At 42.3% G+C, this 16,494-nt stretch overlaps 1 protein-coding gene across 1 annotated transcript in view; it reads left to right on the forward strand.

Moving 5' to 3' along the window:
- The first annotated feature begins 1,309 nt into the window (after positions 1-1,309).
- Positions 1,310-16,494, forward strand: part of FRAS1 (Fraser extracellular matrix complex subunit 1) — a 432,882-nt gene continuing 417,697 nt past the window's right edge. The window contains exons 1-2 of the mRNA XM_036267136.1: positions 1,310-1,409; positions 9,005-9,036. Of these exons, the coding sequence (XP_036123029.1) occupies positions 1,334-1,409; positions 9,005-9,036 (108 nt within the window). The 5' untranslated portion in view covers positions 1,310-1,333. The remainder of the gene's footprint in view (positions 1,410-9,004; positions 9,037-16,494) is intronic.

The following is a 16,494-nucleotide window of genomic DNA, read 5'->3' on the forward strand; positions in this document are numbered from 1 at the left end:
GAGGGCAGCGCCAGGGTCTTTGAATGTGGGCACACCCACTCCGGAATGGGTCTCTGCCTAAGTGAGGGGTGTGGACCTGGTTCGCAGGCCACCAGCTGTGCCTGAGCAAAGACCACGCCATCTTCCCCCCACCCCTTCCTGGTGTGACCACTTTTGATCCCACTCCAGACAAAGGCAATCTGAACTCCAGCAGAACGAATACCGGGATCAGGTTGCTCTTTCGGCCTCCCCTCACCATCCCCCTCCCAGCTTTTCCCCTTCCCCACGTGACCCTCTGGAATCTTTGCCAAAGCTCCGAGTCCCTGGGTCCATTTTCACACCGAGCAAGGCAGAAAGGAAAGAGGGGAGGGGGCCGGGGGAGGCGGAGCGTGTATTTTAAACGCGGGGAGCCAGAGGGGGCCTTATTTTGTGCGTTTCCGGCCTCTCTGGTGCGAGTGGCATTGAGTTCGGGGTTCTTTTCCAGCCCCTGTAGCTCTTTTCTCCGTGCATTTAAAATTATGGCTCCTCCTCCACTCCGGTAATCACAACTGGACCCCGCAGCCCAGCTCCGCGGCGTTCAGTGCGGAGGTGGCTGTTGGCGTGGAGCAAGCCGCGCCGCCGCAGCCCTCCTCAACCCGGCGGGGGGGTCGGCGCGAGCAAAGTAGCAGCAGCGCCCCCCGCGCCGCCGCTCGGGTCTTTGCTCGGAAGCTTTAGAACCTTCTGCTGCAGGGAGCGCAGCCCGAGGCGGCGCCGTGCGGCTGCAGCGCCGACGAGTCCCGGGAGCAGCTCGTAGCGCAGCAGAAAGTTTCCTGCGAGCGGCCCCCGGCGGCCGAGGTCCGTGGAGCCCAGTGGCACGCGGAGGGGTGGGTGGGTCTTTGGGGCTTCTGGCGACCCTCTCTCCCGACGCAGCGCCGGCGTAGAGTGTCAAGCGAACTTTCAAAAGCTGCTACAGACAAACCGGCGCGGGGATCTCCACCGTGCGGGATCCCGGAGTGGAAGGGTCTGGCCTGAGGGAAATGCTGGAAGATCCGATCAGCCGGTGACGCGCAACTTTCCGGCGAAACCGCCACGGAGAACTGCGCTCTGCCTCCTCCCAAGCACAGCCCACGTTGGCGTCTTGCTTTGCTGGAGAGCTGGGCAGTGAGTGAATCGAATTCCCCGCTCACCCTGGCTTCTCCCGGGCTGATGTGAGTGTAGCTCGGCCAGTGCACCGCCTCATTTTCCTGGAGGTAACCCCCGCCGCCTCCCGCTCTCGGTGCGCCCGGGTCCGGGGCGCCGAAGCCAGCGTCTTGGCCGAGAGCAGGTTCTTGGATGCCGAAGGCTGGGTTTCTCCATCGTGGGTGCCGAGGCGGCGATGGGTGTCTTCAAAGTGTGGCTCGGGGTGGTCCTAGCATTGGCGGAATTTGCAGTATTGCCTCATCATTCTGAAGGTGAGAGAGCGGTGCTGTGTGTGTGTCCGTACTGTTTAAAAAAATCTAGCGGGTTTATGGCATTGTGGGTCAGATGGAAGTTTTTTTTTGGGGGGGGGGGATGGGGGGGTGGGAGTGGAACCGGAGTGGGCTTTTTCTGAGACTTCAACTCCTGGCTGTTTTGCATTCGGATCACAAGCGGGTCTCCTGCCTCCCTCTCTGCCCTAAGTGCATTTGGGTGGGTGGTGCTCAGTTGAGGTGAAATCTCTGAAACTGGATTCTCTTTTTCCCCCCACTTTCCCGCTGCCCCCAATGGAAAGCAACTACATGGAGCGTAGGTGCGGAGCGAGCAATTGCTCTTACCTGTGTAAAAATACTTCTTTCTGCTTCTACGAAACATACAATCGCACCTTAAAGCTCCCGTCACTCGCCCGCCCTCCTCGTCCCAGTGAAGATTTGATAACTAGCTGGTTAGAGCGTGTTCTGGACGTAGGCAATTCAATGGCACTACAAGAAATCTGCCCAGTACAGAGAGGCAGGAGCCTGCCTGCCGGGAAAACAAGTGGTTAATAACTTTAGCTTCATTCTCTTACTTCGCCCTCCGCCTCCCAGTTTTCCTCCCGGCTCAAACCTACGTGGAAAACCCCGGAGCTGGGGGAGAGAAAGAAAAAAACTGTGGGAATTGTCGCCATGATAGTAAAAGCAATCTGGGTGCAGGGAAATGAATGAATCAATAAGTAAATCAAGATTTTGGGGGGGGGGGGGGGAGTCGTGGGATGGCGGGCTCGGGGACGCGAGGCGCCTCGAGCTCCCACCTGCTCCGAGGAGCCGGGAAAGTCGCCAAGCTAGCGCTTAGAGTGGGGGAAGGGAGCCGGCGGGCTGGGAGGAAGACGGCTTAATCCACAGCACCCGGCTTCCCTTCTCGACTCCATTCATTATTCATCCAGCTGCGGGAAGAAGAGTTCACCTGCTCCGCGGCGAATCAGAGCCGCAGCCTCCGCGGCGGCAGAGGGCGCGGAGCCGGGCGGGGCGCGGCGCCCGGCGCCTTCCTCGCCCTGGTGCCGGTGAGGGCAGCTCTCCAGTGCAGAGCCGGCGCGGGGCTGGGGACGGTGGCAGGCCCCCGGGAGGACAAAGCCCTGCCTTGGGTCGACGACCTGCAGCCACCAGGGCAGCTGCCTTTTCTTTGCTAGTTTCCCGGGAGAAAGTGTCATCGCCGTGGAAGTCCACCGCATGGCAGAGGGGACTTGCCCACGAGTAAAGGCACTGCCTGCCCGCACCCTCCCGGGAAGTATGTCAAATGTGTTCTCTCTCCGCGCAAAGCATGTCTGGGGCCTGTGCAGCCTTCCTTCAAACAGGGCATAACCTGTAGAAACATGTCTTTATTGTATATGTGCGTGTGTGTGCATACTTTAAAAAATAAAACTTATAGGCTTAATTATGATAATAAACCAGATGGAAGATTCGATCCAGGCCACCCAAATCTGAACTTGAGACTTAGAAAAAATTACGTTTTCACTTGGTTGTGAGTTTCTTATTCAGAATCATATCCCAGCAGCACGGAAAACGTGCTATATTTCCCAGATAGCTCACCAGGGGGCAGTTGGAATGAAGCAGTTTTACAAAACCAAATCTCTTGAATTACAAAAGCCATTATTATTAAGAGCCTGCAGGGTTCACTCTTTGGAAGACTGGTTGATATATTGGGCAAACTTTAAGAAACTCCAGTCTTTTGATGGGGGAGGAGGGAGTGCAGAGCGCAAGGGGCGCTATTCCTCCAAAGATTGCCTATATGGAAACTTTGCTGCTTAGTGTTTCACCCCACCTTCAGAGCATTCTAGAATCATTTTACAAATTGGATTGATAGATGTCTGAGAATTTCCATCCAGGTCATAATGATGCTTATCGAATAATGAATGAATATGGACATTTATTGAGCACCTGTTATTTGCCTCACACATTGCTAAGTAAGCACTTTACATACTTTATCTCATTTAATTAATTTAAGTGACACTGGTTCTACAGGCAAAAAAAATCAGGGGTCATCATATGAGACCTGTGATTTGGGTGTTTCAGGGTTTTTGTTTTTGTTTTCTTTTTCTTTTCTCTTAAAAATAAGAGCATTGAGAGCAAGGGTGGAAAGCCTAAGTGTCTATTTCCTCAAGTTTTTCTTATTATCCTTGGCAATGATTTTTAAAAATGGAAAAGAAGAGCCTTGGCCAGTTTGGCTCAGCGGTTGAGTGTTGGCCTGCAGAACAGAGAGTCCCGGGGTTCGGTTCCCGCAAGGAGCATGTACCACAAAAAAAAAAAAAAAAAAGGAAAAGAAGCATTCACATGTGTGCTTCTCTTGGTGTGACCTACACTGTGACACTTTTGATGACCAGGACATGACAGAACTTATTGTTTTCTTCTCAGAGCACATGCCTCTAGTAAACCAGTTAATTATTCTATAATTATTATTGATAAAGGTCTGGTTTCTGTCTTCCTCACTTAGCTGGGCACTCAGTGAGGGCTTACAATGGTTCCTAGTTATTCTTATATCTCCAACTCAGCTCCTACTATACAGTTGGTGCTAAAAAATATTGGTCAGATGAATGAGTATTGTCAAATCACATTCTTTTGAATTAAGATGGATTGGCTTCCATGATGAGCTGCTCTGTGACCTTTAATGAATCACCTAACTTCTTTGGGTTATTTACCAAATGCAGAAGTTAGACAAGTGATAGCTCTAAAATACTTTTGCTGATCATCCAGCGTAGGAGAGAATAATCAGTATTTGCTGTCTTATTTTGTGGTCAGTTGCAGCTTTCTCATTCTGAATTTTATTTTAATTATCAAAAGAAAAATGAATTATTGGCAGTGATAATTTACATTGTCTTATATTGCCACGCTGACAAACTACTATGATTTGGGAACTTTATAAAATTAAGATGTTACAGAGAAACTTCTAGCAAACATGGCTGCTTTCTGAATCAGACAAGTTCTGCCATGGCATTTTCTGGAGAAGCCCATCTTGAGTTACATTGATGTGAAAGTCCTGTGAACTTACACCAGATGGAACATGTTGACTTGGGGATAGGAAAAGACTGTTGAATTAGAGGTTAAGAGAACTGAGTTCTAGTCTGTGCCCCATCACTCCCCATGTGACTTTCGCCAATCCCAGTCTTCCAGGCACTTCCTTTAAATGTCATTAACAGAATACACTGAAAAGGATCAGTTGATAGTGTGTTTTATTTAAGGGTGGGTCAGCATATTTGGTTCCACTCTTGGCTGGAGAGTTCCTTCTCTGTAAGACTCAGTGCTTTAAACTTAATATTAAGAAAGAGAAGACTTTGGATGGGAAAAGTAGTCTATCTCAATAGTCTATCTCTTCCAGTCTATTTATTCCACAAATATTTGTTGAGAGCTTATATGTCAGGTTATTCTGTTAGGGCGATACAGACATAAAATAACAATACCTGCCCTTAGGAGTTAAAATATCCAGAAACCATTAATACCATAAAGTAGCAATAGGGTTACATGAATATTTGTCCTTGGTGGGTTTCCCAGTATTGAATCATTGCAACTTTGCATCTTTTGGCTTTGGTAGCTACCTGCTAGTGGAAATAAAGAAGTGTATTGTCATAGGATCTTAATTCTGTCATATTACATTTCTTCTCTGGGGATTGGATTTTGGGTGTTACCCACTGCATATATATTATTTAGTGAGGGCACAGCTATCTTTATTCACTGTTATGGACTTGAGTGTCAGTATCACTCAATTTTACTTAGGTGCAAGTAGTCATAAAGCTCTCCACCACATGGTTCAGGAGAGGGGAGGGACTTCCACATGGCAAAGTTAGAGCCACGTGCCAAATCTTAGAATAGTTAAAAAGCAGTTGGCCCATTTTCATTTTAACAACATTTTTAGTTGATCTGAATCCTGATTGACAATAGTCAGGATGTGAGCTGTCCTGTCAGTCCAGAAAGTGGTTCTGCTTTAACTATTCCACAGTGTACAAGCCATATGCCGAATTATAGCACAACATAAAGCTCAAACATTTAAATGGCAACTTGCGGCTGCTTGTTCCTAATGAGTCATGTTTTTGAGATACCGTGCTCTCCAAATCTCTCTATCTCCTGGTCCTATCTGTCATGATTCCTTTGAACTAATGGGGCTGACATTTGTGGCCTTGGTTTTAGCCTCTCTAATTTACTTAGTTTACCAGGTACAGTTTCTATAGTGAATAGGCGGTAAATACTGGTGCAAATGATATCTCAAATTTTCGTTTGTTTTTTATCCTCACCTGAGGACATTTTTGCATTTATCTTGAGATTGTTGGGAGGGAGAAAAGGAGGAAGAGAGAAAGAGCGAAATATCGATGTGAGAGAGACACATCGAGTGGTTGCCACCCACATGACCCCAACCAGGGCGGAGATAAACTGCAACCCAGTTACGTGCCCTTAACAGGAACCAAACCGGGACTCTCTGGTCTGCGGGCCAATGCTCTAACCACTGAGAAAAACTGGCCAGGGCTATCTAAAATTTGCTCTGAAAACTTTAGATTCTATCTAGGAGTACATTATAATGTGCAAAAGGGCTTAAAAGCAGACATTTACTTATTTAAATTAATATGAAGTAACATTTTGACTATGTAACCTGCAAGAAAGGAGTCAACCACCTGGGAGGAAGGTCTCAGGAGCTCAGCTTCCTTCTTGGTGCATATGATCACTTCACTCTGCAAAACTTCATGTACTTTCTCACAGGGTGTTAGAAGTGAAATTAGCTAGCATCTGTATTTGGTGCCCTGAAACTGGCAAAGTTCTTGGTAAGAGAACTCCAGCTCCTTCTGTCTGGTTTTTCCTCTATTCCCTTGAAGAAGGCCTGTTTCTCCTTCTAGATGCTAACCATCTATCAGAATTCACCTTGAGGAGTTTCCTTTAAAGTTCAAATAAAATCATCAATTTAAACCTCTGATAGAGCTGCAATCATTCCAGTACTCTTTAAGAAAAGATGAGTGGAGTGAGTAGTTTTGTTCTCCATATTATATGAGATGATGGGTGATTGGAAAGGCCTCTGCTCTAGGTTAGAACCTGAAGCTGCCCCCAGCAGCCAGCACCAGCAAACCTCCCGACTTCGTGTGCTGCTAGGTGTGAAGCGTGTGCTAGTGTGGGAGAAATATGCTTGCTTGGAGGACCGCATCTGGCCATGGGTGGTGATAAATGTTGGTTAGGACTGGGCATCACTGGGATGCTTTATTTTCTCTAGAGGGTAGAAATTAGATTCTGGGAGATGTGTTAATGGAGAGTCATTTGTGTAGCTGCCTCCTGGGTAGAGCTGTTCTGTTTTAGGAAAGCCCTCAGAGGGCAAAGCTTATTTCTTTTGGAGTTGTACATCATGGAGTGACCCAAATTGAGTTATTTTCTTTTCCTAATGCTGGAATTTACCAGTAGTTACACACCGTTTTTTATTTGAGTCTCTAGCAGATGTTTGGTTTAACCAAGTGTGTTTGTGGTGCCATACACTCAGTGCTGTTTTATTTTGTTATGTTACAGTGAGTTTATAATGTCCATTAAAACTGCCAGAAATGGGTTTTGATGTGGGTAGTTGGATATTTCTGAAGATTCTTGATTTCTTCTGGAGCTTTGAAAAGATACTGGCTTTTGTAAGGTCATGCTATGGAGGAGGGCAATGAAATTATTTGAGGATAGTCTTATTCTAACAGTAAAATAAATTGTTTATTCTCAGGGTTACATTTTATCAAATTGCACCTCAGTGATGATCTTTACTTTTTTAAACATCAGAAGTAATTAAATATGTCCACTTAATTTAGAAATTGAATTTTTTGGATATATATTTGTTTGACCAATGTATGATTATATTAATATAGGGTGGGACAAAAGTAGGTTTATAGAATTTATTCTCGTATTGTTACTTATAAATTATTGTATTATTTTCCATATGAATAACTGTAAACCTACTTTTGCACCACTCTATATATGCATATATATCATATATGAATATATATCTATTTTTATGACATTCCATAGACTGAAATACTAAGTCTTAGGAACAGGATTTCTTAAAGAAAAATAAGTCAATTGGACTCAAGGTTTTTTATCTCAAGTTATTCTTATTTAAATGTCAAGGGCATAAAAGTTATTTCAATAAATTTGCTCACAGAGATCTTTGATTCAAAAGCCAAGTGTAAATAGCCATCTCGATTTCTTTGAAGATTGTTCTTAATTCCATTATTGGTGGATAAGGTAGACCAGTCCTTTCCTGGGAAGTTAATACTTCTGAGACTTCATGAATGGTCTGTTAGAGGCCAAGTGCTGTAGTGAAATGTGTCCTCTCCTTTTTGGACACCAAGCGTGGCACACTGTCAGGGTGTGCTTCTGCTGTTCCAGACTGTCCGCAGCCTCAGTTCCCAAGAAAGGAGCTGTTAGCACACTACCCACATGTAGATTAAAGAAACACCTGTTGTGCTATTCAAAAGTTGGTTAGGAATGTGTGTGTATGTTTTCTAAAATTAACATTATAATTTCATGTTGTTTTCAAATATAAAACTTGGAGAAGATTTATTTTATGATGTGTGAATTACTCAGAATATATAGGTTGTCCCATCCAAATTCAGCCTTCTTTCCCATTTAGAAGCACATCATCTGTTGTTTTTTAATTTTTAATTTGGTGCTCAATGAGGGGAAAATATAAAGGTGTATCAGTTTATAACCAGCCCATAAGAAAAAAATTGAATGCAAGGAAGGTGAAAAGAGTCTTGGAGGTCAGGAGCTCAATAGAAGAGTCCTTTTCAAATAACTACAGTCTCCACCACTCTCCTATAAAATGTTTTAATTTCCCCAAAGAGGAACATACTGTGTTAAAGGTGCAAAGCAGACAATCAATACCTATGTGGATGCCTACGATGCAAAGAGTTAGGAAAAACAGAGTAGAAGGCGTCCCTGTCCTAAGAGAATACACAGAGGTAGTGGAGTAGGTGCAGCAGTTCCATATCCTGAGCAAGGCCATCACAAGGAAGTACACAGAATAAATCCACAAACTGATGATGCAGGCACAACGTGCTGTGAGCTCCAAGGAGAAAGGGCCTACACCTATGTCCTGGAAAGCTTCAGGAAGGAGACGGGATCACGTTCAATGAACTTGGATAGACCAAATGCATCTCCTGCTGGTAACACAGATGAGGAAAGGTATAGAGATATGAAAGCGTTATCACAGGATCCTAAGTTGGCCTCTTGGGTTGGACTGGAGAACTTGTGTAAGCAAAGAGTGCCAGACAAGCCTGGATAAGTAAATTGGGACTGGATTATGGAGGCTTTGCTGATTTATCGCAAATGAAAATAGACACTGTATTTATAGCATGCCATTATAAATGCATTTATTTTAAAGCTCAAATACTAAGTTTTAATGATGCTTTTCCCTCATGTGTATCCAGGAAATCTTGTTTTGGTCTATGAGGTTATTTCCCCAGGGGCAGAATGTTCAAGTTTTAAAGATTTTTGAAAAGTGCAGTTTGCTGATTATGATGCATATAGACGCAGTATTCCTATAAGTCTGCCAGGGCAGTGCCAGTTGGTGTACTATGAATCCCTTTTAATTCTTGCTTTGTTTTTCTCCACAGGTGCTTGTGTCTATCAGGGTTCCTTGTTGGCGGTAGGTCTTCTTAATATTTTTGGTTTATTTCTTTTGAATGTAAAATGCTTGACTGAGTTTACTGAGTGAGTGAGGTGACCCTGTCATTCTAAAATATATTTATTTTCCTTCACAGTTTGAGGATTATCCCTCATCCTGGCACAATCATACTCAATTACTTAATACCTTTTTCAGAGTGCATTAGTTCCATTCGGATACTCAGGTATTGGAAGAGAAGTTCAAACACCCACTGCACAATTTGCATTCCATGGCTGTCCTTTGTGTTTTTTCAATCAGAGAGAAAATTAGATCCCATTCTCTTGTCAGATATGCACTAGGGCACAATCTGTTTATCTTCCTGTTGCATTTCCCTTTTTCTTTGAACCCTCTCCAGAAAAGGTGTGATTATTAAATTGAGTACAGTGTGGAGAATTCTTGACTATTGCTTTGAAATATAAATTTAAGATTTGGTAAACAACAAACAAATTAACATTTTATTGCTGAACCTTTGCCATATAGAGTAGAATTGATTTTGAATTTAAAGTCAGGATGACTTGGGGGAAAAGCTAAGGCAAGTCTTATGCATTTCTTTTCATTAATAATGTACTGTGGTGCATAACAGTGTGGTAAAGCCTTATTGAAAAAAAAAAACTGTCTATGCTCCATCAACTCTAATAAATGGTGCGACAAGTCATTCTTCACCACTTTTTTATTCTGGTTTAATAAATGCTGTAATAAAAACATAACTGAAATGTTTGGAACAGGTTTGCTCATTTCCACCACAACTTGCTATTGACATGTGTGATATTGGCAAGTCATCTTGGATTATGCATGTGGTGCTGAAATAGATGAGAAATATCTGAACTGTCCAAGAGTCTAGATAATTGTGGATGTTTATAGTAATATTTCTGAATCTGAACTTTAGGTAATATAGTAACTGGAGATTTGTGGGATGTTTTTCTTCCTCCTATTTTTCTATTAAAGAATCAAGAGAAAGTCATTTTCCCTGTCTTTCTCATTTCGTGCCCTTAAACACCTACTTTCCCTTCTGTTTATTCTTTAATACATTTTAGGACTCATTTTAAGATCAATGTGCTGTAAAGTACATCATCAGTTTTGAGGGGCTGAAGTAGCTATTATAGACAAGTCAGTTATCCACGTTAATACAAAGAGAATTGCTTATTGTATAGAGCACTTCAGAATTTTTCAGTATATTTTCATAGCTATTGTTCCATCTGATACTTACAATAGACCAATGAAATAAGCAGGCCATGTACTAATTTACACCATCCCCCTTTGTAATAAGAACTAAGGATGAGGGACAGATTAAGAGATTTTCTAAAGGTAATTGACTATTAAAAACAACCCATCTTTTTTCTGTTGTTCTGCTTTTATCTGAAGAAAAGTGGCTTGGCTATCCCCTATATTTGACTCTGTTGTGTGTTACTGTACATTTGAATATGAAAGCATCATACTTGGAGAGATCAGTTTGTTCAAGTTAAAGGGGAGACTGTCTAGTCCATTTGCATCTAACAGGTGCTCTTGCTCCCCTGTTTCATCCCCGGGCTGATCCCAAGGCTCATGGCTGCCCAGGACTAGTAGTAGGCTGTGCTCTAGTACACCAGCCCAATCCTGACCCCTCCAGCTGGCTTCTTGGCTTACCTAGACTCTGCTACATTTGTTCCTAAACCTCCTCAAGACCGGTATACTTATTATTGTAGTTATGCAATTCTATTAGAAAGGTAATACATGTACTGCAATAATAAAGATTATTATTTTATCACTACTTTATTTTCAAGTACAGTTGCATACATTATTATATTAGTTTCAGGTGTACACTCCAGTGATTGGACATTACATAACTTACTAAGTGATTACCCTGATAAACCTCGCACCCATCTGACACCATATATAGTTACTAGAATATTATTGACTATATTCCCTATGCTGTCCTGTACATCCCTATGACTATTCTGTAACATCCCATTTGTACTACTTAATCTCTTCACCCTTTTCACCCTTTCCCTAACCCCCCTTCCATCTGGCAACCATCAAAATATTCTCTCTATCCGTGAGTCTTTCTGTTCTACTTGTTCATTTACTTTGTTTTTTAGGGTCAATTGTTGATAGCTACATATTTAATGCCATTTTATTGTTCATCTTTCTTTCCTCTTTTTCTTCTTCTTCTTCTTAAAGAAGACCCTTTAATATTTCATATAATACTGGTTTGGTAGTGATGAATTCTTTTAGCTTTTTCTTGTCTGGGAAGCTCTTTATCTGTCCTTTGATTCTAAATGATAGCTTTGCTGGATAAAGTAATTTTGGTTGTAGGTCCTGGCTTTTCATTACTTTGAATATTTCTTGCTAATCCCTTCTGGTCTGCAAAGTTTCTGTTGAGAAATCATCTGACAGTCTTAAGGGAGCTCCCTTTTAGGAAATGAACTGCTTTTCTCTTGCTAATTTTAAGATTTTCTCTTTGCATTTAACCTTTGCCATTTAAATTATGATGTATCTTGGTGATGGCCTTTTTGGGTTTATCTTGTTTGGGACTCTGCACTTCCTGGACTTGTATGTCTGTTCCTTCAACAGTTAGGGAAGTTTTTATCATTATTTTTACAAATAGGTTTTCAGTTTCTTGCTCTCTCTCTTCTTCTTCTGGCACCCCCATGACGTGAATGTTGGTAAGCTTGAAGTTGTTCCAGAGGCTCCTTACACTGCCTTCATATTTTTGTATTTTTTTTCCTGTTTTGATTGGGTGTTTTTTGCTTTCTTATATTCCATATCACTGATTCTTGGCTTTATCTACTCTACTGTTGATTTCCTGTAAATTAATCTTCATTTCAGTTAGTATACCAAAGATTATTACTAAACAAACGTTTATTGAGTGACAACTGGACCTGCTATTCTAGGCATTAGGAATGTATCAGTGAGCAAACAAACAAAATCCTTGCCCTCATGAAGCTTGAATTCTGATGAGTAAAATATATAGTATGCCAGATAAGTGCAATAGAAAGAAACAATAAAGGATAGAAAAGGCTGAATGGAGGCCAGGATGGCTACTTGAAATAGGGTGATCGGGAAGGTCTCACTGAGTAGGTGACATTTGAACACAGATCTGATGATAAGAGCTAGCTCCCTAGACATCCAGTGGAAGAGAATTCCAGAGAAGGGGAACAGCAAGTCTGAAGTCTGAAGCATGAGCTTGCTTGGCCATTTGAAGAATTGTGTGGAGGTCAGAGTGACTGCAGTGTGACCAAGGGGGAGGATGGCAGGGGATGAAGTCAGAGAGTTGGGCGGGGACAGAGCATCTGGGGCCTCGTCCTCTCAGGAAGGTGGGTAAGCCACTGGAGGAGCTAGAGGAGTATGAGAAAATATGACTTTCAGTTTAGTTAAACTGCTGAAATGTGAATGTGAAAAGAGACAGCATTCTTGTTTCTAGGTAAACTATGTTGAATACTTTCAAAAAGACTCCATAGAGGTGAGTTACTAAAAATTTGCTGTCAAATTAAGTGTGACAGAAACAACTATAAAAGATTGGGGAAAACCACAAAATTCCAGAGAGATTCTGCATTTGGATGTATTTGCAACCACATTTTTTTTTTTCCATGATAAGAAACTTCACCCTGGAAATGGAAAAGGTGCATTTTGGAGATAGTTTATTGTCTACATAATTCATTGCTGCTCTCTTTCCACATGACCTGGTCTTGAAGAAAGGTATATGTCAATGAAATTCAATGCATGTACATTTATGCATTTTAAATTAAAATAAAGAATTTAAGAGCATTTATATACTATTCTAGGATTCTCTGCTTAAACAACTAATTGGGTGAGAGGATTTCTACTGTAATAGGCTTCATAGATGGGAGCTGGTTCTGAGGATGGTGGTGTGGTGTCCCTGTCCCAAACCCTGTAAATTCTAGCCACATGCATTTTAGAGCTAGAAATGGCTTCAGAGATCATGTAGTTCAAAATCTCCATTTTATAGGTGAGGAAAAGGGGGCAGGAATGTGAAGTTCTTGGACTTTATCCATTTCTTAGGCGAGTAAACAGAAGTGGAGAATAGGTCTGGTTGAAAATGGCAAAACATCAGCTTTACCCAGAAGAATTCCATAAAACATATCAAGCAAATGAGTACACTGATCTAGGCACTGGCTGCTAGTTGTTAACTCTCAGCCTGTCTTGTGAAGCTTCCTTCCACCGATACCTTTCCATTGCCTAGGAAGCTGCCACATACAGTAGAACATTCATGGCTGTTGCTTCGATTCTTCCTCCTCTGCTAAAAACCAGCTCAGTGACCTTGAGCAAGTTACATAACTTTCCCAAATCTCTTTCACCTCCTCTCTGAAGTCTCTCCTGGAAGGTTTTTGTAGAGGAAGAAGGTAATGCGGGGAAAACACTCAGATGCAATGCCTAGCATGTGCTTTTCCATCCTAACGCATTCCTCTTCACCAACCATGAAGAAGAAGAAGAAGAGGAAGAGGAGGGATAGTTATTAAGCATGCATCTACTGTGCATTTCATACTTTCCATAGTTTCAGGAAATAGACTTTGTCTTTACCTCACAGATAAGAAAACTGAGGCTCAGGAAGTCCACATAACTTGCCCAAAGTTACAAAGCTAGTCAGTGCTGGAGGAAGAGGGGGTTCAGACTCAGTTCTGACTCTAAAGCCATTTCGCTGAGCATACTGTTCCTCACTGCCAAGCCAGCCTGCTCGTTGTCTCTGAACACAACCAGCTTATTTCACCTTTAGTCCTGTGTGCCCACCCCCTCCCCGCTGCACCTGCTACGCAGTTGTCTCTGCCAATCTCCGTCCTGACCTGCAAAAGCCAGCTGTCCCTGGCTAACCCCTTCCTACTTCGCTGAGGCTCGCCAGCACTAGCATGCGCTAAATTCACACACCATGCAGGAGACATTTAGGGGGTCATTCTGCCTTAAAAAATATGTGATACACACACACACACACACACACACACATTCCCAGCAATTTATTGTGTTTCCCAACTTTTGACAGCTCAATGGACTAGCAGTGACATTCTGGGTGATTTGGTTCTAAGCCACACGAAGCTCACTGTCACTTGTGTACTGTCTTCAGCTGACTCTCTTCTCCCTCCTTCAGCACTACCTTTAATTCACTACATTCTTTCCTTGCCTCAGGTCAGAGATTACCCGAAGGGACTCAAAATACCCAAGAAGGTCCTATACCTTGAGAAACACTGGCTACTCTACTTTGGGGTGTGTTTCCTACCCTACCTTGGCACCTCTAGGCTCTCAGGACTTTCTCTAAAGTCAGCCCTTGTGGAAGAGAGAGTGTGACTATGTTAAATCAATTCATCAGAGGTAAACTACCTATTTAATATATTTAACTGTGGCTGGGCATTGAATGTGAGGAGGAAAAAAATGTATATCATAGTTTTCACCTATCTTCTGTCTCCCCGCCCCTCGAAATAATCCATAAGTTTTTCAATTAATTAATTTTTGTTGGTGGTGTTCTTTCCAAACCTCTGAGTAAAAGAATTTCACTTTATTTTGGCATCACCACAAGCAAACAATCCTTTATTAGGTTCTTCCTGGGGGTGGATGGACTCTCCACCTCTGTTTTTACATCTGTAGAGTGGAGGTGAACTAGTGGCTTCACAGAGCTGTTGTGAAGGTTAAAGGAGATCAGCACGAAGCTCTTAGCCCAGTGCCAAGTGACCTGCAATGCTCAGTAAAGGCTGGGTGCTGTTATTGTTGCTGTAAAGTGGTTACGATTAGAAAATTTGGACCAGAAATGTTAAGTGTTTGGATTCTCCTACTTGGGCTACTTTTGCTCACACATGCTGACAGAATGAATCATGAGGCACTAACTTTTAGCACACTGAAAGGAAGAAAAAAAATTTCAAGGATAATTACAAGTGTGGAGTGTTTACTATATATGGTATAACAGTGGAAAGACCCAGACTTCGGAGTTTGAATCTCGGTAATGCACACACTTGCGGTGTGTCCTCAGATACGATGTTTAATGCAGAGGACTTGATTCCTCATATGGTTGATGCAAAGATAAACAGAGCATACATGTGAGAGAACTCAGAACTGCACTTGGCAAGGAACTGGTGCTCATATCATCTAGGTGGCAACACAGTGTCAGAGTGGAAATTACTGAGTGATACAGGCCAGGGTGTCTTGGTTTGGGTCCTGGCTCTGTAATTAGGAGCTGTGTAGCACTGAGTAAATTGCTTGAATGAAATGAGGTCCCAGTTTCTAAATTTGTAAAATGAGAGTTAGATTAGATCCTCTCCAAGATTCCTGAGCGCGGAGCTATCCAGTAGAACTTTCTCTGCTGATGGAAATGCTCCATAGAGGCTTTCCAGTACCATATCCACGGCCCACGTGTGGTTAGTGGGTACTTGAAATGTGGCTGGTGACCCCAAGAAGCAGAGTTTTAGATTTTGCTTAAAGTTAATGAATAAAAATAGATATTTATATAGCCATAGGTGCCTTATGACTACTATATTGGATCATGCAGTGCTAGAGCTTTAAAATTCTAACATACTTGAGTATTTAAACTTAAATTATAGTCTCATGGATGGTTCTCACCCCCCAGTGAAGGCTCACTGTAGTGTTGTTAGCAGTTGTGAGGAGGGTCACAATTGTGTTAAAGTACTTGAGTGTGCTATTTGATTGTCAGGGTAAATAATTTGAAGTCGTCTCTGTTACAACACAGATGTGTTACTGCTCTATGAGTTTCCTTGAATACAAGAAAAGGGGTGGGGTTATACCCGAGCCCTCACCAGCAGTCAATCTTACATATTCCATTAAATCGTTTCCAGGTTTATTGATGTATCATTGACAAAAATTACTTATATTGAAGATGTACAACTTGATGTTTTGGTATATGTATACATTTTGAAATAATCACCACAATCAAGCTAATAAACATCTCCATCATCTCACTAAGTTACCATTTCCTTCATTTTTATTTTTTTAGTGGTGAGGACACTGAAGATCTACCCTCTTAGCACATTCAAGTATACAATACAGCATTTTTAACTATAGTGGTATTGTAGTACATTAGGTCTCCAGACGTGTTCATCTTGCATAAGTGAAACTTTGTGCTCCTTGACTGACATCTCCCTCCTGTATCTTGCTCCTAATTCCTGACAAGCACCATTCTACTCTCTGCCCTATTAGTATCACTATTTTAGGTTCCACATGTAAGTGAGATTATGCAATATTTGTCTTTGCATCTGGTTTATTTCACTTAGCACAGGGTTCTCCAGGTCTGTCCATGTTGCTGCAAATGGCAGGATTTCCTTCTTGTTTTAAAGGCTGAGTAATATTCATTACTATAAAATATTCATGTATATAAAACATTTTTTTTATTCATTCACCTGTTATTGGATATTAAGGTTGTTTCTGTATGTTGGCTATTGTGAATAATGCTGACATTACCAGGGGAGTGCAGATATCTCTTCAAGATCTTGACTTTATATCCTTGGA

The sequence above is a fragment of the Molossus molossus genome, unplaced genomic scaffold, assembly GCF_014108415.1.
Source record: "Molossus molossus isolate mMolMol1 unplaced genomic scaffold, mMolMol1.p scaffold_m16_p_1, whole genome shotgun sequence".
NCBI lineage: Eukaryota > Metazoa > Chordata > Mammalia > Chiroptera > Molossidae > Molossus > Molossus molossus.